The 22,559-nt window shown below is 39.7% G+C and overlaps 1 protein-coding gene across 1 annotated transcript in view; it reads right to left on the bottom strand.

Annotated features, from left to right (window-relative positions):
• The window catches only part of pcdh15b (protocadherin-related 15b), a 226,517-nt gene that overhangs the window by 142,142 nt on the left and 61,816 nt on the right, over nucleotides 1-22,559 (bottom strand). Inside the window, exons 6-11 of the mRNA XM_017482601.3 lie at nucleotides 21,625-21,780; nucleotides 17,381-17,500; nucleotides 17,075-17,185; nucleotides 14,747-14,917; nucleotides 3,551-3,659; nucleotides 3,203-3,315 (exon numbers count right to left, since the gene is read on the bottom strand). Coding sequence (XP_017338090.1) covers nucleotides 3,203-3,315; nucleotides 3,551-3,659; nucleotides 14,747-14,917; nucleotides 17,075-17,185; nucleotides 17,381-17,500; nucleotides 21,625-21,780 — 780 coding nt within the window. The remainder of the gene's footprint in view (nucleotides 1-3,202; nucleotides 3,316-3,550; nucleotides 3,660-14,746; nucleotides 14,918-17,074; nucleotides 17,186-17,380; nucleotides 17,501-21,624; nucleotides 21,781-22,559) is intronic.

The following is a 22,559-nucleotide window of genomic DNA, read 5'->3' on the forward strand; positions in this document are numbered from 1 at the left end:
ACACCATTCGCCACTGCATCCCACAGATGTAAGTTAAGGGTTTTTTTTAGCAAAGCAGAAGCCATACATTATCGCTGTCCAGAAGTGCCGCCGGCTTCTATGCACTCGGTCTCATCTGAGATGGATAATAGCACAGTAGAATCATGTTTTGTGGTCTGAGGAGTCAACATTTAGTCTTTGGATGAAACAGCTGTTGTGTTCTACAGGACAAAGAGGAAAAGGACCATCCAAGCATCAGGTCCAAAAGCCAGCGTCTGTCATGGTATGGGGGTGCCATGGCATGGGTAACTTGCACATCTGTCAGGGCATCATTAATACAGAAAGATATGTACACATTTTGGAGCAACATATGCTGCCATACAGAGCAGGACAACGCCAAACCACATTCTGAGGGATTACAAGTGCATGGTTGTGTAAGCAGAGAGTGCGGCTGCTAGTATGGCCTGCCTGCAGTACTGAAATGTCACCGAATGAGAATGTGTGGCACGTGGCATATGAAGTGCAAAATAAGGCAACGAAGGCCCCATACAATTGTGAAGACAAATGAATGCAATAATGGATGAATTGGGGAAAATTTCACTTGCTAAACTCCTATTATGTTATGGGTCAATTTGACCAATTTTCACATTTGAGATGTTAATACTGGTTAATCTCTCTTTTTCTCTTTGATTTTTTTTTTTTACTTTTCCTCATTTAGGGTCATGAACTTATATGCAAATGTTTCTTCTTGTGGCTTGTCTCGGACAAGCCATAATAAAGGTTTACTGTTTTAAGCTGTTCTTTGCTGTTTTTTTTGTGTGTATTTAAACTGTGGAAATCATTTTGGACCCATAACATAATGGATGTACCTTTTTTCCCCAACACAATAGGGTTAACCAACTGGTGTCTTCAGTGCCCAAACACTTAATAAGACTTATTAAAAGAAAAGGTGGTTACACAGTGGTAAACAGTCGACTATCCCAACTTTTTTGCAGTGTGCTGCAGTCATAAGATTTTAAATGAGTGTATATTTTCAGAAATAAATTAAATTCACAAAACATCAAATAACGTGATAATAGTGTGTTTTCAATATAATACAGAGCAAATTGACTTTTCAAATGACTCTTTTTGTTGTTGTTTTTTCCATACTTTGCCAAACTTTTTTGGAATTGGGGTTGTAACGTGCACCATACTGAGATAATCAGCAGCTGTGAAGCCCATGTAGGGATTGAATAAGCCAAGAAATAAGTCAAGGAGAAAAAATGGTACTATGGACTGTATTTGGGAACACATCTCTAGCAGTCAGGTTCAATATGGGTTGACGGAAAAATGCAGCACTGAAACACGTGAAGGTGTTTCAGTACCAGGGTGTCTTGATGACTCAGCAGAGAGGCTTTTCCCCATCAGAGTCACCAGTCTTTGACAGACACATATGGTGTAACTCGTATTCTGATAAAACACTTCATGTGGTTCCAGGAGATGCAGAATATTAAGTAGATCACACCCACTAGATTGGTATTAGGGTTGACACTGGACTGGATATTTGACTCCTATCAGATCAGATTTCTTATATTTTACAGTCCAATTCACTGAGAAAACAGAATCATAAAAAAACAGTGGTATCAAATATGTATTGAGTATTGGCTGATACACAGAGCTCTGCTATTCGTATCATATCAAAAATGGAAAACATTGGATCAGTGCATTTCAACAGGAAAGAGAATCAGGAAATACAATGGAATAACATCAGTATTATTAAAATTAGTGAAAAAATGCCTTGCCAAGGTTGAAGTAGAGGAACTCAAGTGTCCTGCACAGAACCCTGATCTCAACCCACAACACCTTTGGGATGAACTGGAACACCGACTACACCCCGGGCATCCTCGCCGGTCATCAATCCCTGACCTCACTAATGCTCTTGTGGCTGAATGAGCACAAAACTCAACAGCCATGCTCCAAAATCTGGTGTAAAGCTTTCCCAGAAGACTGGGGGTTATTATAACAGTAAAGGGGGACTAAATCTGGAATGGGATATTCAACAAGCACATATGAGTGTTATGGTCAAGAGTCCACAAACGTTTTGCTATATAGTTTAGACTATATGTATAGTGTGAGTGCTCTAACGTGATATAAATACCAAAATTGATCAGGCAACTAGGTGTCAATTGTCCAGTATGTATACTCCAAGAAAAACATAACACACAACATTCCCAAAGAGCTATTGGAGTGAAACAAAAGTGGATGGCCACAACATCTAATGATATTTAAATTCAAAACATTATTAGTTTATATTAGGATAGAGCATTGACAATGAGCAACAAGGGGTTTAAAAGCAGGCTCAGGTTACTGAGGCTTGGCTAATGTGTTTTCACTTATCAATAATAAGCTTATCAAGCTTATTTACCTGGTGTGAAAAAAAAAAACAATATAGAGGAGGGAGAGCCCTTTTAGTTCACAAGGTAAATGGATTGAGTAGGGCTGCATATGGTGTAGAAAGGGCCAGTTCTGGTTCTTCTCTCTGCCTTTATATTTCCAGCAATTGTTGATAACAGAAATTTGATTTAAAAAATGGCATGGAACTTGGCTTGTACTCTCAGCAATTCAAAAAAGAAAAACACAGTAAATCTTATCTCAAGTAACGGCCACATGAAGACAGCTGTTTATTTTGACACATTGTATTGTGCTGATCAAGCAAATAGGGGATGCTTTGCCTGAACTAATTATTGTATTGCACGCTTCTATGGCCCAAATACTATATAGGCAGGGATTCACCCATCTATTCATCCATCCATCTAACATTTTAGCAGATCAAGAACATGGGGAAAAGACTTCTCATAATTTCTCTCTCAGAAACAGAGAAATAAAGAAATGTTTTTTTTTTTTTTTTAAGAGGTGCTTGGCATGCTTTTCCACACTCTTCACTACTTCACTTTGATCCTCCAAGGAGCTCCAGGCAGAGCTCCCAGTTAGAGTGAACTGTTTCCTGATTCACTGGCACATTAGATACACCACACCAGCTCTCCGTGTGAAAAACCCGGTGGCACGTATTATCTTTTTTTATGGAAAAATACACCACACTACTCCGTCCTACACTCTGCTCTCATGCAAACCCCAGTGTGCTTTCTCTCTTTTCTCTCACTTGTACAACCCATGATCTACTGAACATATCCAGTATCAAATTATGACAGCATTCAGATTTTTTTTCCAAGGTTATTCTTATTACCTTGACTATCAAGTCGAAGCGCTGGTGCTGCTCACGGCTGATAGGCTGTAGGAGTCTGAGCTCGGCTGTGCTGCTGTTTAGTGAGAAGTACTCAGCATAGAATGCAGGCTTGCCTAGGGAGAAAGAAGGAGAGTGGGGGATCGATAAGATGCCAGGCTTTCATCAATGGGTTTGCTACTGAAAATAATGACTCATTTTGGGCCCCGCTGATTCAAAATGCATTCAGCATCGCATTCGTTTTGGTACCGTAATCTCTCACTGTAGGATTACCAGGCTTGCTACTGCCTCCTGTTTATGCTAAAAAAGGAAGTTGTGGTTGGCGTCACAGATCTTAATACAGACACCTACCGATGAGGATGGAGTAGAGGATCCCGGGGCGATCGGATGGCGGCTGAATGTTCCTGTCCTGATCCACGGCCTGGATCGGAGGAGTCACATTCACTGGGTTTGCCTTGCTCTGTCAGAAACAGACAAATAAATAAATCTGTTTAGTGTGCTGAGCCTTTAAGAGAGCTGCTTGGCATGCTTTTCAACACTCTGCTTCCTTTTCATCTTGACAAGATAAAGACAGATAGAACAAGAAGTGACCAATGACTAATGACTTTCTTCTCTGGTTGCTCTTCAGGTTGATTGTAACAGCTGAGACCAGGTCATTATCGTGCCATGCTGTCACTTCTCCACGACACACGTAAGACTGCTAGACTTTTAAGGCAAATAAATAAATAAATAAATAAATAGCAACAGCCATCTAAATGTGGCTCAACAACATTTCTCAGAATACAAAGGGCAAATTCATGAGAGGTGACTTTCACATTGCTGTCATTTGCAATGCAGAAATTTGACTGTAAACACTGAATATTGCCTCCCTATCAATTATGAGCTTTAATAGCTGTTCTTCCTACTCTTCCTGAGATTTTGAAAGCCCAGGGGAGAAGTAAATCTGTCTCTCTCTCTCTCTCTCTCTCTCTCTCTCTCTCTCTCTCTCTCTCCTCTTGTTTCACTTTCCACTTCCGCGTATATGTGCAAAATCACCAAGGTCTGAGCATAATCTTGGCAGCCAGTAAATAAACAGTTCATTTTTAATTCAGCTTGCCCTTGCAAAACCTATAATGACAACATTAAAAAAGGAGAGTGGGGGTGAAAACCAAGGGATAATGTGAGTGAAAAATAAAGGTGCTCTGTAAGTCAGGGGAGAGCAGGCTGATGTTAATCCAGGGTGCTAACTACAGCTCAAGACTTGTACAGCCACAACATATGGCCACATATAGGTTCTGCATTAGCAATAGATGCTGACAAAATAACTACTTAACAAGCTTAGACATAAATTTAATGCATTTGTAAAGCTGCGAGTTGTACAGCACTGGATGATTGTCATTACGTTAAAATGCACGGCTCTTCTAAAGTCTAATCAAATAGGCATAATCAAATTCAATTAGGAAAATGCATTTAACTACAGTATAGCACAAAAGGAATTGGGATTGTGAGTGTAAGTAAACATGTTAACTTTCTCAAATGGCAGACAATGTAAACCAGTAATACAATCACTTTGATAAGGACAAACTGTTATTTCAATAAGGCAGTGTATTCCCTTTAATCACAAGCAAGAAATATGCATGACTAGCTCTTCCATTTGTCTTCATCCACTTGAAACAGAGAAGTCTTATCCAGACACAAATGTAACTACTCACAGTATCGAAAGTCTTGGGCCCTCGTTGCTACTTTTCGAACCATAATAAGTGGCAGTAGGCAGCTGGTCTCTTTTCTGCTTGATTAAAATTTATCTTTGCGAGTTGCTGTGTAATCCCCAACCCCTGCAATTACAAAGCCTGCCATAAATCTTGAGTCCAGCTGAGTCGTCCAGGCCATGATACACTTTCAATCACTCTTGATCTACAAAAGATGCTAACCTGCTACATACCCGAGAGAAAGGACCATGATATACTGATTAAAACAGTTTGACAACCTTCCTGTTCAATTTGTTATTGTTTGAACACTAGTTTATGAGTTGTTTGTGTTGACCTTTGGGTAGAATGTTATGTCTATATGAAGTCTAGTAACTTGGTTTGCCAGTAAAGTTTATTGATATGGCTTTGGTGGAGAGATGAAGACAAAAAAGGCATTAGACAAACCATCACCAGTGACTGGGGGAGAAACGATGAGGGTTGAAACCATAATACATTTTCCAACAACCCATAAACCCTTATTTAAAAACTACTTCAATTAATCTTTGCACACTTGTTCCCTTGATGGTAACCACTCCTGATTGTGAAGCTTGGCAATAATTCCAAAGCTATAAATGTAACTTCAGAAGATGAGAGCTGATCATTTCACAGTTCTACTCCTGCCTTATTTAAATATCTGTGTAAGAAGAGATTGCAAATAACAACTCAAGATTGGTTTGTCTGTATGAGGTATTGCTTGAGTCCACACTTTTTATTTATTTATTTATTTATTTATTTATTTATTTATACTGCTATGTCAGCAACCAGGTTATTCACATGGCAAACAAAGGTACATCAATAAATATTTACAATATTAAATAAGACTCTTAAGATTTATACAAGATAAAAACTGTAAAAATCTGTTCAGATGGTACTTTTTTAAAATAGCTATTAAACAGGTCTCTGAATAAAAGTGTTTTCTTCGGATCCTGAGGTTTATTTTGTATAATTTATTACTGTTGCACTCATTCAAATCTGATTGCCACTTATTAGTAATATATAAGTTTAATAATGGCCTGAGGTCAGAGGGTGGTATCAGACATTCTGAGATCTCCAAGTTTAATGCCTCTATTTCAGCCATATCTGCTTTTTTATTTCCCACCAGACCAATATGTCCTATCACCCAACAGAGGATAATGTTGAAATCCTTCTTCTGTAATCAATGTATTTTAGTCAAAATGTTTATGATTATGGAATGATCGGTCTCTATGGATTCAAGTGCTTGAAGGCAAGACTTTGAGTCTGAAGTGATTAAAAAGTTTCATCCTCGACCCTGCTCAAAATTTTCCAGTGCCAGTAGCAGCACTTGTGCCTCGGCTGTGAAGATAGAGCTCTGTTCTGGAATATGTATGCCATATTGTTGATCTCCAATCACACTGCTGCTGCTGATACACATCTGTGTTGGATCCATCCGTGAATACTGTACTATGGCATGGGAAACTATATTTCAGTTCCAAGAATTCCTGTTGATACACATTGGGAAGTGTTTCTTAGTGCCTTTCTTAGTTGTGCCAATGCCATAGTTGTTTTTTTTACGGTCCAGGTGGGAAGAGGCCAAAAATGATACTGTCTTATGTTGTCCAGTTTGATGTTCAAATTCTCCAAGTACGGTTTAATCCATATTCCAGAAGGTTTGATCAGTTTAGGTCTAGCTTCATACAGATTCATACAGAACATTCTGGTTGGAACACTGGTGTACTGGCCGGACTGGAGAAACAACTTTCCCTGAGGTTCAACGTGAGCCCCAAGCTACTCATGTGGGCAAGAACAACATCACGATGTTGAATTGCCAACTTCATGGACCGCGCTAGAATTAACCAATCGTATAGGCATAGTTTATCATATTCATAGTTTAATAGTTTACCACACGGATGCCCTGGAGTTACAAAGGAGCCAATGCACTTCCAAGTACGGTTTAATCCATATTCCAAAAGGTTTGATCAGTTTAGGTCTAGCTTCATACAGATTCATACAGAACATTCTGGTTGGAATACTGGTGTACTGGCCGGACTGGAGAAACAACTTTCCCTGAGGTTCAACGTGAGCCCCAAGCTACTCATGTGGGCAAGAACAACATCACGATGTTGAATTGCCAACTTCATGGACCGTGCTAGAATTAACCAATCGTATAGGCATAGTTTATCATATTCATAGTTTAATAGTTTACCACACGGATGCCCTGGAGTTACAAAGGAACCAATGCACTTCGTGAAGGTATGAGGGAATAAAGTTAGTGAATGGAAGAACTGATATTGATACGTGTTGCCTCCAAACATGAACATCAGGAACTTTCTGTGACTGGGCAATGGAATATGCGTCTTTTTTAGATCTAACATCACAAACCAATCATCAAACTGAGTCTGTGGAATGATAAATTTGACAACATCCTGAACCTGTATGTCCGAAGAGTACAGTTCAGATGACGCAGATGTGAAATCAGCCGCATACCCCCATCTTTTCGGTGAACCAGGATATAATGGCTGTAAAACCTCCCTCCTTCAGAGAAAGAGGTACATGTTCTATGGCCCCTTTGTTTAAGAGAGATCTACTTCCTGGGCTAATGTCACGCTCTCCATTATGCTGACTACTGTAGTGAGCACATCTCTGAAACAGCAGGATAGAGCTATGAACTGGACCCGGTAGTTTCCACAATGCCAGATGGTCTTTAGTGACATTAACTTTACACATTTTGTTGGAGGGAAAGCATCAGATTTTCATTGCCATGTGACAGCTCGCTGACCAGAGAAAACTAAGGCGGGATACCACACTCGCCTTCTGTGCCTCCCTCACACTAGCACTGGCCTGGGCTCCAATAATGGATGCCCAGGTGAACGAGACACAATGGGGAAGGAACTGGCTGAACATTTGATGTTTCGCCTCCCAAAATCTGTCGGCAATGGCGTTAATTCCAACACTGAGAACAAGCTGGAAGTTTTAACAGCGGCGTCCAGAAGGGAGATCTTATCCTTATCCTCGTACCCAAGAGGTACGCTATAGGCGCACCCCTGCCATGATCAAGCTACCCATTGGTCACCTGAAGAGACAAACCCATGGCCCGACAAAGCTCCACCACTGCCTCAGGTCCAATTCCCTGCCCACTGTCATTCAACAGGTCGGCCTGATAGTCCTGCAATACTGCCATTGTCTGTAGGGACCCACAAGTGAGACCCGCTGCCGCACAGGCTCTGCCAACCAATGCCAAGCTGGTCCCTGTAATGTTTCAGCACTTTGAGAAGCTACTTTTAAAGGTGGTTTATAAAATAAAATGTATTATTATATTATTATTATTGCTGCCATCGATGGAGAGAGGCAGCTCACAAGCATCTCCTCCACACTCGGCATAGCAAAATACCCATACTGTTCATTCCCCACGGTGGTGAATAATCTTTTGTGGTGCACTTCTGGAAAAAAAAGGGGAGTTTTCTGCAGTGTGAGGGACAATTATTTTCACTGGTGAGAAAGCGCTTGTCCAGCCTGCCACAAGCCACTTCCTCTTCCCAGGGCCAGTCTAATTTTAATTTCTTGAGATGACATTGACCAGGGAAGCCCTACAGTAATACTGGGAGTTAACTGCCCTAACAACTTCATGTACCCTGATACCTCCCTCATGGCCCCTCAGGACCACTTCTTTTTGTCTTTAAATCAGGCATTCCAGCAAGCTGCGACTGTGGCTGCCCAGTCCCCATGTATTTTTGAGAGTGGAGGCAGGCCGTCACACTCACCTTCTGTGCCTCCCTCACAATTCAACAGGTCTGCCTGGTAGGCCTGCAACACTGCCATTGTATGCCCACAAGCAAGATCTGCTGCCGCATGGCTTCGCCAACCAATCCAGAGGTGGTCTTACATGGCCTGTATGGAAAAGTCAGCCCCCCGATTTTGCTGCCGTCGATGGAGAGAGGTGGCTCGCAAGCGCCTCCTCTGTCTTCAGCATAAAATAGCAATAGTGTTTATCACCCATGATGGCCGAACAATCCGAAATATCGGGGTTATAAACACGGCTTTCCCCAGAAGTGTAACACTTCATGGTGAACTTCCAGGAAAAAGGAGTGTTTTTTGCAGTGTGAGGGAGTGCTCTCCTTCTCACTGGCTCCCCCTCTGGCTCCTCAGCATGAGAGAGGGAGGGAGAAGTCACTTTGCGAGCTTCAAAAGACGGATCCGGAGGAAAGAGCAAGAGAGTGTCCATCCTGCTCCGTAATAAAATAAAAGCAGGGAGTAACACAGTTTCTGAACTCTCTAAGACTCATTATGTTTGCACAAGATAGCAACAGAAGAGAGAAAATTTTATATATATATATATATATATATATATATATATATATATATATATATATATATATATATATATATATATACACACACACACACACACACACACACACATGTTCTTCTGGGGCACATGGTGGCAAGGTCACCTCACACCTCCACAGTTGGGGATTCCTGTCGTGGCCCTGCGTGTGCGCAGAGTTTGCATGTTCCAGGTATCCTCTGGTTTTCTCCAGGTACTCTGGTTTCCTCCCCCAGGCCAAAACATGCACGGTAGGCTGAATGGCATGTCCAAAGTGTATGTGAATGTGCCTGTGATGGATTGGCATCCTGTCAAGGGTATACCCTGCCTTTTGCCCAATGCTCCCTGGGATAGGCTCCAGGTTCCCCGCGACCCAGTAGGATAAGCGGTATATAAAATGGATATATATATATATATATATATTCTTTTGAAAATAGTGAACAGTGAACAGTTTAGGCACGTTCACACAGAGAACCAACATGTGGCTTCGCTGAAGATAAAAGAGCTAATGATGTGGTTTACAGGTGCTATTTTATAGTCATGCAATGTGCAAAATGCCACATCACCTGACCATGGCAGGTGTGATTTTACACAGATTTCAGATACTGGTCACGTGCGAAGGCACTTCCAACAGCGTGAATCCCACATAACGTTGAGTTGCCTTTGAAAGGAAATGGCTTGAACTGAAGCCTTTAGATAATAAGTAAGCCCAAAATGCATTCCTCAAACTCTCTGTACTGCACTGATCTGTGTGGTGACACAAGTTGAATATATTGCGCTGATTGGAGCTTCTGTAATTTCATCTTTACCATGGTTCTGGATGGACAGAACTTCAAATAGCCTCTATAGCTCAGTGGGAATGAGCAGAAGTCACTGAGACTGCCAGTGACTTCTTCACTTCCAATTACTCCAACATATCTGCTCTAAAAGTATGGCCAGATTTCCCAGATAGACTTGACTTGCGGTGTGGCCTATCCACATTATCTATTGAGGGTAAATTCCAGCTTTGCTCAAGCTAACCTTTCTTGTTATTGTAGCAGCAGCACGCAGGCTGTGTACCATGGGGAGAATAAAACACCTGTCAGACAGGATCACTTAGTCAGAATGAAAGCATTCTCACTTTCCCTCCAGTCTTCAGAAGTAGAGGAAGGCTGGGCATTGCTGATGTGTTGATGTTTTTCCATTTGCCAGGATTAAATATCATTTTCAAAGTGAACACACTGTTAAAAAAAAAAAACCTTCTTGTGGAGGAAAGATAACGAGGGCAGAAAAAAAGCCTCAATGACAGAGGTGGACTTAGGAGGGGAAACTTAAAAGTGTTATGGATATTCTGACACTTCTCTAATCTCAGTCATCAGCAGCATTCTTATAAGTGCAATTTTATTGCCTGGAAAAAGGAAATGGCTTGTGTGCTCCATCTAATTTAGGCTGGACGTGACCTACAGAGGGAGGGAGGGAGGGAGGGGGGAGGGAGGAAAGAAGAAAGGAGGAAAGGAAAAGAAAGGAAGGAACTAACAAAGAAAGGACAGAAGGAAAGAAAGTAAGGAAGGTAAGTTAAGAAATTACATTAAGTAAGAAAGGAATAAAAAAAGGAATGGACGCAGGAAGGACATAGGAGGAAAGGAAAAGAAAGGAAGAAATTAATAAAGAAAGTAAGGAAAGAAAGTAAGTTAAGAAATTAAACAAGGAAGGAAAGTAAATTAAGGAATGAACTAAAACAGAGGAAAGGAGGAAACAAAGACGGAAGGAAGAAAGGAGGAGGAAAGGAAATGAAAGGAAGGAACTAACAAAGAAAGGAAAGAAAGTAAGGAAGAAAAGTAAGTTAAGAAATTAAAGAAGTAAGGAATGAAGGAAAAAGTAAAAAATGTGGGAATTGGGGATACTCACAACTTCCCAATTAAACAGAGAGTTTCTATACAGGAAGAAAAGAAAGTAAATAAAAGTGAAGAAGAGACTGTGCATCAGAGGTATAAAAAGGAAATAGATGAGTTCTATAATGGTCCAGGGTTTATAGGGCAGGTGACCCGAGACACCGCTGTAAGGACAGTGAGCTGCTTTCTCCTTTAACAGCCACACTTCAGAATACCAACACACACAATCCTCTATAACCACTTGTAAAATATGTCCTTAACCGTGTCTAGTTGTTCAAGTAAACACAATTTATAACATTTATTTTCTTCCCCTGATGTCTGGCAATGAACAATTTGAATAAATCTTTAAATAAAAAAGAAACACCTAATGCTCTTCCTCCTCTGCTATAAAATATAAAATGCTTTAAGTGCTACACTAAAGTTAGAAAACTGCCAGAGAGAAATCTAACTGTCCTCCAGTCACCATGGCACTTGCAGTAAAGATGAAACAGAGAGCTTTTTTCCTTTTCTCTAAAGCTTTTTAAAAAATTAAAAGAGCTATATATAATATAAATATAAGTAACAGTAAACAAGCCTGCACAGGAAGCTGTTATGTAGTGGCATAGAGTTAAAGGCTGAAGAATCCACATTTAAAATGAATTCATTTTATATCTGATTTGGTGTCATTACTCAGAACTGGGAACAACATGACACACAACATCATGTAGTTGCCTAAATCAGCTTGTGGAACATGGTTGCTATGAAAAGTTTGGCTTTTTTACAAGCTAAAAACAAAAAAGCAATATAATTATCTGCACCTACCAATCAATATCACTGTACTACATTTTCTAAAGGCTATACTGTATCACGGATTTCCCCTCCACTGGAGCATTCAGCGTGCATGAACGGCCCAAGTGCAACAGCGTGCGCTTCCAGATTTGCACTGACTGTGTTTACTTTTGACACGTGTGGTTTGTTTTGGTTTCTGGCCTGTCTCAGCCCCTGTTATGTTATTAGTTGTTCCTACTGTCATCAGTTGTTCTCGTTTCCCTTTTTAATTACATTGTATATTTAAACCCCTCATGTGTCTTTGTTCGGGGCAACGTATCACGTTTCTGTGTTTTGCCGCCAGTCTGCTACCAAGCATCTGTTCTCATTTCAGGTTCTTAATCTTGTCCCTAATTTATTTTTTTTGTGCTTTGCCCTGCCTCGGTTATGCCCGTTTGTAGGTCACTAGACTTTTTTGACCATGTTTTGCCTATCATTTGGATTTATTTGCATGTCTTTAATAAACAAAAAGCTTTAAGTGCACTTGCATCTGTCTCCAACCCTAATTAAATTACACACTGAAACACATTAGACAGCTCATCTGGCAGCTTGAACCAATTCCTTCTTCTGCGTTATGTATGAATGACATCTCTTATCAGCCCACATTCCACTAAGCTATTGTCGGCAGGTCACATCTAATCTGGTGGGTCACTGCTTGGGATAAAGTCAGTAGCAAGGCTGAAACGTAAAGGCTATACAAAAGAAAAGGAATACCTCTTGAGCCATAATCATGAAAAATCTTAATCCTATATGTAGCTCCTGATTGGCAGATTTAGGAGAAAACCTAAAAAACATACACTTTTTATCCTGCTTTTAAGCTTCTGTATTGTTTTTTCAGTTTAAAAGTAACACAGAAATACCTTCTAAACCAGTGACAGCCTAGTCATAGTCCAGATCACTTGATTGGAAACTTGATTGGATAATTGATGCTCTTAGCTAAACATCAGAGGAAGAAAATAAATGTTGTAAATCATGTTTACGTCAACAACTAGACACGGTTAAGGATGTATTTTACAAGTGTTTATAGAGGATTGTGTATGTGTTTAGGTATTCTGAAGTGTGACTGTTAAAGGAGAAAGCAGCTCACTGTCCTCACAGCTGTGTCTCAGGTCATCTGCCCTATAAACCCTGGACCATCTGTTCTCTTCCTTTCTATACCTCTGTCACTTTCCTTTACTTTACTTTCTTCCTGTATAGAAGCTCTCTGTTTAATTGGGAGGTTCTCAGTACCCCCAGAGCAATGCCCTTAGTTTATTCCTCTTTTTTTACTGTCTTTCTGTACATCACATTTTCTTCTTATCCTCAATGTACTTTCTTCCCTTCCTTATTTTTTCTTCCTTCCTCATCTCCTTTCTTTCTTTCTTTCCTTACTTTCTTCTCTCCTCCATTCCGTTATTAGTTAATTTCTTAACTTTCTTTCCTTCGTTCTTTTTTTTTTTATTATTTGGTCCTTCTTTCCATCCTTCTTCCTTTTTCTTTCCCCCTTTCCACTCCTTCCTTCCGTATTTAATTTCTCAACTTACTTTCCTTTCTTCCCTTTCTTTGATAGTTCCTTCCTTTCTTCCTTTCCTTCCTTCTATCCTTACTTAACTTTTTCCTTCTTTTCTTTCTTTATTAATCCTTCCTTTCTCTTCCTTTCCTCCCTCCTTCCTTCTTTAATTTTATAACTTACTTTCCGTCCTTCTTTTTGAACATCCCTTTCCAAAACCAGGGGCATTAACATGGAGTTGATCCCCACTAGATTTTGAAGCGTGGATGTGGGTATTTGTCCATTCAACCACAACTGCCTTAGTAAGGTCTGGAAGCCTGGGGTGCAATCGGTATTCCAGTTCATCCCAAAGGAATTCAGTGGGGTTGAGGTCAGGGCTCTGTGCAAGACACAAGCTCTTCCACTCCACCGTTAGCAAACCATGTCTTCATGGAGCTCACTTTGTGAGCTCCATGAAGGGGCATCATCGTGCTGAAAAAGGTTTCGCTCCAGTGAAGGGAAATTGTAATGCTGCAGCATACAAATATATCCTACTACAATTTTGTGCTTCTGATTTTGTGGCAACATTTTGGGATAGATCCATATATGGGTATGATAGACTGGTATGAGGAGTATGACCAAGTTTTCATATACTTTTGGCTATATAATGTATGTAAGAGGGCTGTAGTTCAATGTAAATCAGCATAAATCCTCTCTTTTACATGTAATGTTAGCAATTGGTCTACGAGCACTCCAATTTATGTTTTCATTCATGAAATCTCTGGCACTCTCATATTGTTTATTCATTAGAATTAAGATTTCAATATTCAGTATTTGATTGTTACACAGACTGCCACTGCTGATATTCCTTCAGGAAACATCCGTCATCTACACCAATATGGTCAACCTCATCCTTTCTCTTAACTTAATATATAACTTAATATTTAACTTAATAACAAAGCAAGTTTCTATATAGGCTTTAACAAGACTCTCTTGAATGTGGACCTTTAGTGGCAAGCTCTGAGTGTTAAGATAAGAGTCAATGTGAAACCAGCCCCTGATCGCTACAACAAATGTATTTCCTTGTGTATTAAAACAATGGCTATTATTTTTCATTATTATTTGTATAGTAATGTGTGCAGTATATTTGCAAATATATGACTTATGGTGTTTATTATATTTATGGAAGGAAAATGGTGTTACAAATGAATGCAACTAAAAAGGCAACTTGGCTACAGTTCCGAAATTCTTGAAAAAGAGACAAGAATGTGTAAAATAACTGAGGTCTACCAAAAAAAAATCTATCATAATTATAAGTAAAACTATGTTCTGTGTATATGAAGGGCTTCAAAGCTTGAACATGAATTGTCAAGAGGATTGGAAGAGGCTCACTGGTTCTGCAAGCTCCAGGACGGTGGCTCTGTAGGTGAGCGGCTTGCAGTCACGGGTGTTTTCAACCAGGCTGCAGGGCAGGAACATTGGGCCCAGGTCATCTCCATCCAGCACATCCACCGTCAGTGTTGTGGTGGCAGTCAGTCGCTCTTTCGGGTCAGGAGCTCGGTCCTAAAGAACAAGGAAGGCCTTTTTCAATGTTACTTGTGATAAGTCTGTTTATAATTCCATCATGAACAACAAGTCAACAAGTGGCCACTTGCAGGATGAGGGAAGGAGGGTGTAATGGAGTATAGAGTCATATTAACTTATTAACTTTACTACCTAGGTATCGTCACCTGTCATGTATACATGATGTAGTTGGCTACTAGGGGTTGCACAACTACTAATTTTTATTAGTTGTCCAAGAAGTAAAAAAAAAAAAAAGTCATTTTCCTTAGTTAAAGCAAAAGCTATTTCAGGACATTGTTGATTTTAAGCTGTTATTTTTGTGCAGTAAAGAATACTTCGATCCACACTACATTTAAGAGCCTTACGCAGGTTACAAATTAAAATTCCCGCTTCAATGCTTTTTAGGCTAAATAATTAATGGCAAAAGTATGAAAAAAGACCAGTGCAATGAATGTGTAAAGCAATAAATCCGTGCATCATATTAGACTATTCAGTACCAATACCAATCCTTAGAACTCGCTCATGTGTACAAGCTGGCACATCGGTTAACATTGTTTATTTTGAATCTGAGAGAGCAGCACCCAAGCTCCTTATAGAGAATTGATGGATAGAGGACGTGATGTCTACAGTAGTTTTTGCAAGATGTTTGACTCAGGTCTCAGCAGCGTTTGAAAACAAGTCTGGGTCTGCCTCTTTGAGTTGCTGATCTGACCCTAAACTGATTGGAAAGCTGATTGGGACTGGATAGTGATGCGCAACACGTGGCTCTGAACTCCCTCTTATACATAGTCATAATGGAATTACCTTAAGCAGTATCACATTAGTGCCATAGCTAATCACAGCCATGCTGATATTCACTATAACCGCACGATTGTGAGTGCGATATTGCTTTTTTAGTTCAATAAAAAAGAAATGAATGAATTTCAGACACAGTATGGCCAAATGTTCTGTTTATTTTTGCTCTGCGACCAGAAATAGATCCAAAATAAGCCACATCCACTTTATAGCATGCAGGCTAGCTGGCTAGCTAGCTCACACTGATTGTTACTTTCCCGTTAAAGGTTCTTCTGGTAAAATTGGTGTCCTTTCTTTATTCTCATTTTCAAACGTCATATTCATGAAAAATGTATCGTTTGCCAAGTCCGGTGATGATGTCACTAACACTACTGTAGTAACGGTTTCTATCTAGGAAGTGGAATTTTATATGGTGAACACAGACGAGCAGAGCAATACACACAGTGAAATTTTCTTGTGTAGGGCTCTTTTGGAACACCGCTTGACCAATCAAATTATTGAACCAGAACTAACTGTATAATATTCCACAATGCAAGGATTTATTAACATTTTATTTATCCTTAAAAGACAACATAAATAACAGGTGGAATCCATTCAGGAGTGGGATTAAAAAACTCTAAATTTCTTTACTTCATGTAAAGTGAAACCAAAGTGCTCATGGTCCATTAAAGCAAAAGACAAAAAAATACTTTTTCCAACACAGTCATATGCAGTTGCTGTGCAGTCGCCATCTGCCTCACTTTTTTTTTTTCTGCCACCCCGACTAGTCTCCAGCTCCCTACAGTCTACGCAACCCCTACTGGCTACATGAACCCCAACTCAAAAGTAGCAAATTGTTTGTGCTATTTATCACATCACTTACAAATAGAGTTTTCTAACATTTTTTTCAATATGTTTTGAAAAGACACTGTGTCCGATTGTAATGTCTGATATCTTCTCTGAAAATCTATATTTGCATTGACTTGATTTCTGTTAAGGATTTCAACTGAGAAAATAAAGTACTGAAACATCATTAAGAATGCAACTGGGATTCAAGAGAGGGAACCAAACGTAAAAGTGAAGCAGGGATTTTAAATATATTTTGAAAAATGAATACTTTGAGTCAATTACATACGTTCACAAGACAAGGACTCATTCCACAGATTAATTAAAGAATTGCTGAAAAAAACCCCAAAGATTTCAATTCTAAATGTGTCTAAAGCACACAGTGAAAACTATGTAGATGTAAATATGATGTAAAAACTCACAATGCCAGGAATTACACAATCTACCCAGGAATTAAATATTATTTATTACTCTCTTGACACATCATAATCTGATGTCCAAACTGTTTTATTTCATGTTGCTTTCTCTCAGACTCACATTGGCCTGGATGATGACCAGGTAGCGTGTGATCTCTTCATAGTTCAGTCTCTCTCTCAGCACCACAGAGCCAGACAGGGTGAGAGGGATGTCAAAGGTTCTGTTAGCAGTCTGTAGAGATGAAACCTTTGAGTCAAACTGGCATCCATGTACACATATAACATGCTCACAATCCATCTAATAACATGCTCACAAAGAGGTCGTTTTGAGAAATTGAGTGTGCTGAAAATAAAGTATCAAGTTAGACTGCAGAAGCAGAGGGAAAATACTAATTCAAATAGCCTGACTTTGGTATTTTTCCCTTACCGGGTCATTAGGATTGTACTGAATGGTGTACTCAATTTGTCCGTTTGGTCCATCATCAATGTCAACAGCACCATTGTTCCCCGTGAAGCCTGAGAAGACGGTGGTCCCAACAGGAGTGAGCTGAAAGAATAAAAAAGTCAAAAGAAAACATCTTCTGTTTTTGAAAGCACTCACAACCAACAAGCAGTCAGTTTGTGCTGTGATCTTGTCAAGGTTTGACTATTCCTAGTCCTAGCATTTCATCATATCCTGCTTGCTTCCTGTTGCTATCAGGAAGCAGGGCTCCCCTGTGGTGACAGAGTCTCGCCTGCTGTTTTACACTCTATTCTCCTTATGAGACAGGAACCTGATGGACATGGCTAAGAAGAAAGAAAGCATTTGCTCATACTTGGTTTGCTGCCTGGCTGCTGAGACCTTCTCAGAAGTGAACAGAGGAAGTAAAATGGGAGGTAATAGCTATAAGCTGTGCAAGAAAGTAAAAGGCTGTACCTGAGGCATTGGGTACTGTTTCGATCTTTTGTTGAAAAGGCTTTAACACTCCGAAAGTGTACAAAAGAAGCAAAGAAAATCTGCCTGGATTGAGCCTCCCATTTAAATCCCAGGTATCACCAGTATGGATAATTTGTGTAATTTCTACAGGTATTTTCATGTCAAATGACATGATGAAGGTTCAATAGAAAAAGGGTTAATTCTGTGGAAAAAAAAACCCACATATAGTAAACAGACACATCTGATGGGAGCCAAGATTGATTTTCTGGTGCAGTGCCTTGAAGTCATCTATCAGTATCAAAAAAAAGCACAAACAAAGACACTTGCATTATCTTGTGGACCTGCACTGGGCCAGTCTCTAAATGATAAATTATTTTGTCTTAGCTTGCTGTTATACCCGATTCCTGCCATCCGAGCTGCTAGACTACAATCTAGCTACAGTCTAGACTACCAGCTGCTCTGTGTACACTGTTAAACATTGTTCTACAACCATACTAGGCTGATTTAGCCATAAACGAAATTTCAAGTTAATACGCCAAGTTGAAAATTTGTAATTTTCTTTTCTTTTTTTTCTCCATCCATACCAGTCATACCGATGAACTTGCTATCTACAGTGACAAGTTCATTAAACACTCCATTTTTTCCTCCGTGTTGCCAATATCCACCTTCCTCTATGGAGTTAAACCCTACTGTCCAGCATCGTTGTTGACTGATGGACTGTGGTTTGCTGAACACCTCGTCTCCCTGTCAGTCTGATCCTCCTGACTCCGGGCCAAAATCGATAGTGAGGAATGGCAGCCGGTGGTTTTCTGGGCTACAACAGCTTGTGGTTAGGCAGTCTGCCACTCTCTGCAGATGTCTTCTAATGAGGGAAATCTGTGCTGACAGTTCCCTTAGGAGCCACTTTCAATTAGGCAAAAGGCTCAGAGAACCCATGTAACCGTCTCCAGCCATCCACCCAGCACGAGCTGGGCTCAGCCGACCGTGACCTCAATCCTGTAACCTACCTTGGTCTTACTCTTAAAATGGCAACATCTTCAAGAGTGCTCAAACAGAGACACAGTATCAGTCAGCATGTACTACGGATCAAATGCAGCAAAAATATCTGTAATGACTTTCTTCGCTATTGGGATGATTACATGAAGTCCCCCTGAAATCAAAATTGGTCTTTCAGAACTTTCTGTATTTGTTACTAAGTGTTATGGATGCCAATACCAAAATATTTGAAGTAAAAAATTATTTTGAAGATTTTAATTTGATAGTGTGGGACATTTGCATCGCACTTCTGGGGTTGGGGATTTGAATCCCGCCTCTATCCTGTGTGCACGGAGTTTGCTTGTTCTCCCCGTGCTTGGGGGTTTCCTCCCCCAGTTCAAAGCCATGAGTTGTAGGTTGACTGACATTTCAGAATTGTCCGTAGTGCGCAATTGTGCCTTGCAATAGGTTGGTACCCCATCCAGGGTGTCTCCTGCCTTGTCCCCCAAGTTCCCTGGCATAGGCTCCAGGCTTCCCACAACCCTGTCTAGGATAAGCAGTATGGAAAATGAATGGACGGATGAATGGATAATTTTATAGTTCATCACTTCTGGAAAAAAAAAAGAGTATATTTTCTGATGACAAGTCTTTTATTCATCCAATTAAATGCTTTCTACAACATTAGGTCCTACTCCTGGGGATGGGTCTTCCTCACCTTGGTGGAGAATGGTTGTTCATTTGGAAGAGGGTGGAATTTGATTCTAACTTTATACATGACTGGAGCTTCTCTATCACAGTTGATAATGTCATTTAATCTACCACTAGATGCCTCAAATACCTCCTGGTGATGACCATGCAGCTCTCTGTCACCACTGGAGGCATTGACCGCCAACCTCATATACAGCTCAAACATATAGAAAAAACCTCAAACTACACGCCATATTGTTATCCAGGATATCATTCTCCATTAATGGGACAGGTGAAAAATCCTCCACAAGCTCTCATTAAACTCTCCATATTTATCTAGTTTGCTAAGCTACTGTCACGTTTCTTCAGATTCAGCAGGAGTGTGGCAGATCTCTAACGCTATTGGCTGTTGTGAGATTCAGTCAAGCACTCTAACACGCCATCAATCTTACTGTTTCAAAAGAAAATACATCAACATACAGAATCAAATCACAGCTCTCAAACCATTTCATAGAGACTTCAAAACATCTTTGATTGTTCGCTGATGCCATACTTGCTATAGTCTAGAAACTATAAAAATTACAGTGGATGATCCGCAGATATACAAAGTAATTAGTCTTATCTGCATGGTGTTGCCATATGGCAACAATTAATTTATCTCCAATTTTTTGATATTCAATAATACAAAACTACTATTTTCCTATGTAACTGGAAAGGGGGTGGGGGGTAACTTTGACACAACAAAAAAAATGTCATCATCGGAATACTCAACATTTTAATATATTTTCAATATTTAGGTAAAACTACTGAAAGGAAAATATGAAATACTATCTGAGATAAATTAACATGTATTTTATTTTGTCATTTAAACGTTTATATATTTAGAGTATTCTGTTAAATGGTAAAGTGTCATTGTTGCCATATGGCAACAATATGTGATAATGGAACATATAACACACAATGTGGTGTGTGCAATAATGAATTAAAACAAGTCTCAATAGCAAAAAAGACACTCGGCTAGTCTAATAGTATATTTTAAAAAAAAAATCACAAAGTAAGAAAAACTCTTGTAATTTCAGACATTTAAGAAAATAAGGTGCACCTTATTTTCTTAAATTTTATGTTTCAAGAGAACGAATTAAGAATTTAACAGAGAATTTAAAAGATTCCTCACCCATTTTTGGATGGATCAAATTTTTGTATGCATTTTGAGTGTGTAAATCCATCCACATACTTTTTACAACTGTAATTCCTTTCTAGAAGATATAACTTTTAATCTCATACATTTTGTGTTATTTTTGACTATATGATACTTTCTGCCATTGCACGTTGTTCCCATACAACAACAATTTTCCACTATACACCCCACCCTACAACCACATTTTTTAATCCATCCATCCATCCATCTTCTACAACTTACTCCTTCTTCAGGGTCACAGGGGAACCTGGAGCCTATCCCAGGGAGCATTGGGCACAGGGCGGGGTACACCCTGGACAGGGTGCCAGTCCATCACAGGGCACAATCACATACACACTCACACACTACTCACACGCCAATCAGCCTACCATGCATGTCTTTGGACTGAGGGAGGAAACCGGAGTACTCAAAGGAAACTCCCGCAGCACGGGGAGAACATGCAGACTCCACACACACATGGCCCCAGCGGGGATCGAACCCCGGACGCGTGAGGCGAATGTGCTAACCACTAAGCCACCGTGCGCCCCACATTTTTTAATTTACATTAAAAAATGTTTTAATGTAAATGTAATAACCCTAATGAATAAATGTAAATGTAGCTTGATATATCACTTTGCTTATATTTTCTCATCTGTAAGTCGCTTTGGATAAAAGCGTCTGCTAAATGAATAAATGTAATGTAAATGTAATAATTTCTGCAGTAGAGGGTTAACGGCTACATGCTTTGGCTACAAAGCTTTCAAAAGTGCACTTTTTTCTGTCAAAAAAGTGTATGTTGTACACTAAACACTGATTCCTAAGTGACAAGGAGGAGGTTTTTCAGAAACCTGAGAATGACCTGCAGATGTGTGAATACACTACTGTTTCAGGATGCAGACTAGTTGGAGGAACGTACCTCATTAATAGCCACATAGTACCGTGGCTGCTGGAAACGAGGAGTGTTGTCATTACGATCCCTCACAACGATTCGCACCTCATGAAGAATCACTGTACCGACCAGCTCATTGGTGCACTGGACCTGCACCACAATGGAATGAATGTAGGAAGGAGGCTGAAAGAAAATGAAGGGTGCATTTAGTTTACACCTAACCCATCAACTGCATGAGAAGATAATAAATTACATTACTATGACATTCCTATAAGTGTGAAAGCAGCCTTTATGAGTTCATCCTTAATCTTGATGTATGCCAAGAAATAATTTTTCAAAAAGACGAGTGCTTTATTTTTAAAATGTTAATATTAATTTCAGTGCCTAATATTAATGTGACAATTAACTTGATATGATTTACAATTTTGAAGTAAGGATTCAGATTAATTTTCTATATTTTCACTAACAAGACTGCAAAGTAGCATGTCCTTGAGCAAAATGCAAAGGTATTCTGTTTCAAAAAATAAAATGCAGATAAAAAACAGCGTGATTATACTGCGTGTATGTGTGTTCAGTATGACCTTTATAACTGGTGTAATGGTTGGAGAGCGTTAATTAAGCACTTAAACCCTGTAACTCTGACACACACACACACACACACACACACACACACACACACACACACACACACATACTATCAAACCACAGAAACAAACACACTATTATACACTTTATCTCTCTCTCACACACACACACTCACACACTATATTACCCTCACTTATACACGCTATCAAACCTATTGCACACCATCAAACATCACACACACACACACACATACACACAACACTATCATACCCTCTCACACACTATGAAGCCTCTTACAATATCAAACTCTCACACACACACACTATTAAACCAAAATGTCAGGTTGATAGTGTATGAGTTATGAAAGAGGTGAGAGA

Source organism: Ictalurus punctatus, chromosome 13 (assembly GCF_001660625.3).
Source record: "Ictalurus punctatus breed USDA103 chromosome 13, Coco_2.0, whole genome shotgun sequence".
Lineage (NCBI taxonomy): Eukaryota > Metazoa > Chordata > Actinopteri > Siluriformes > Ictaluridae > Ictalurus > Ictalurus punctatus.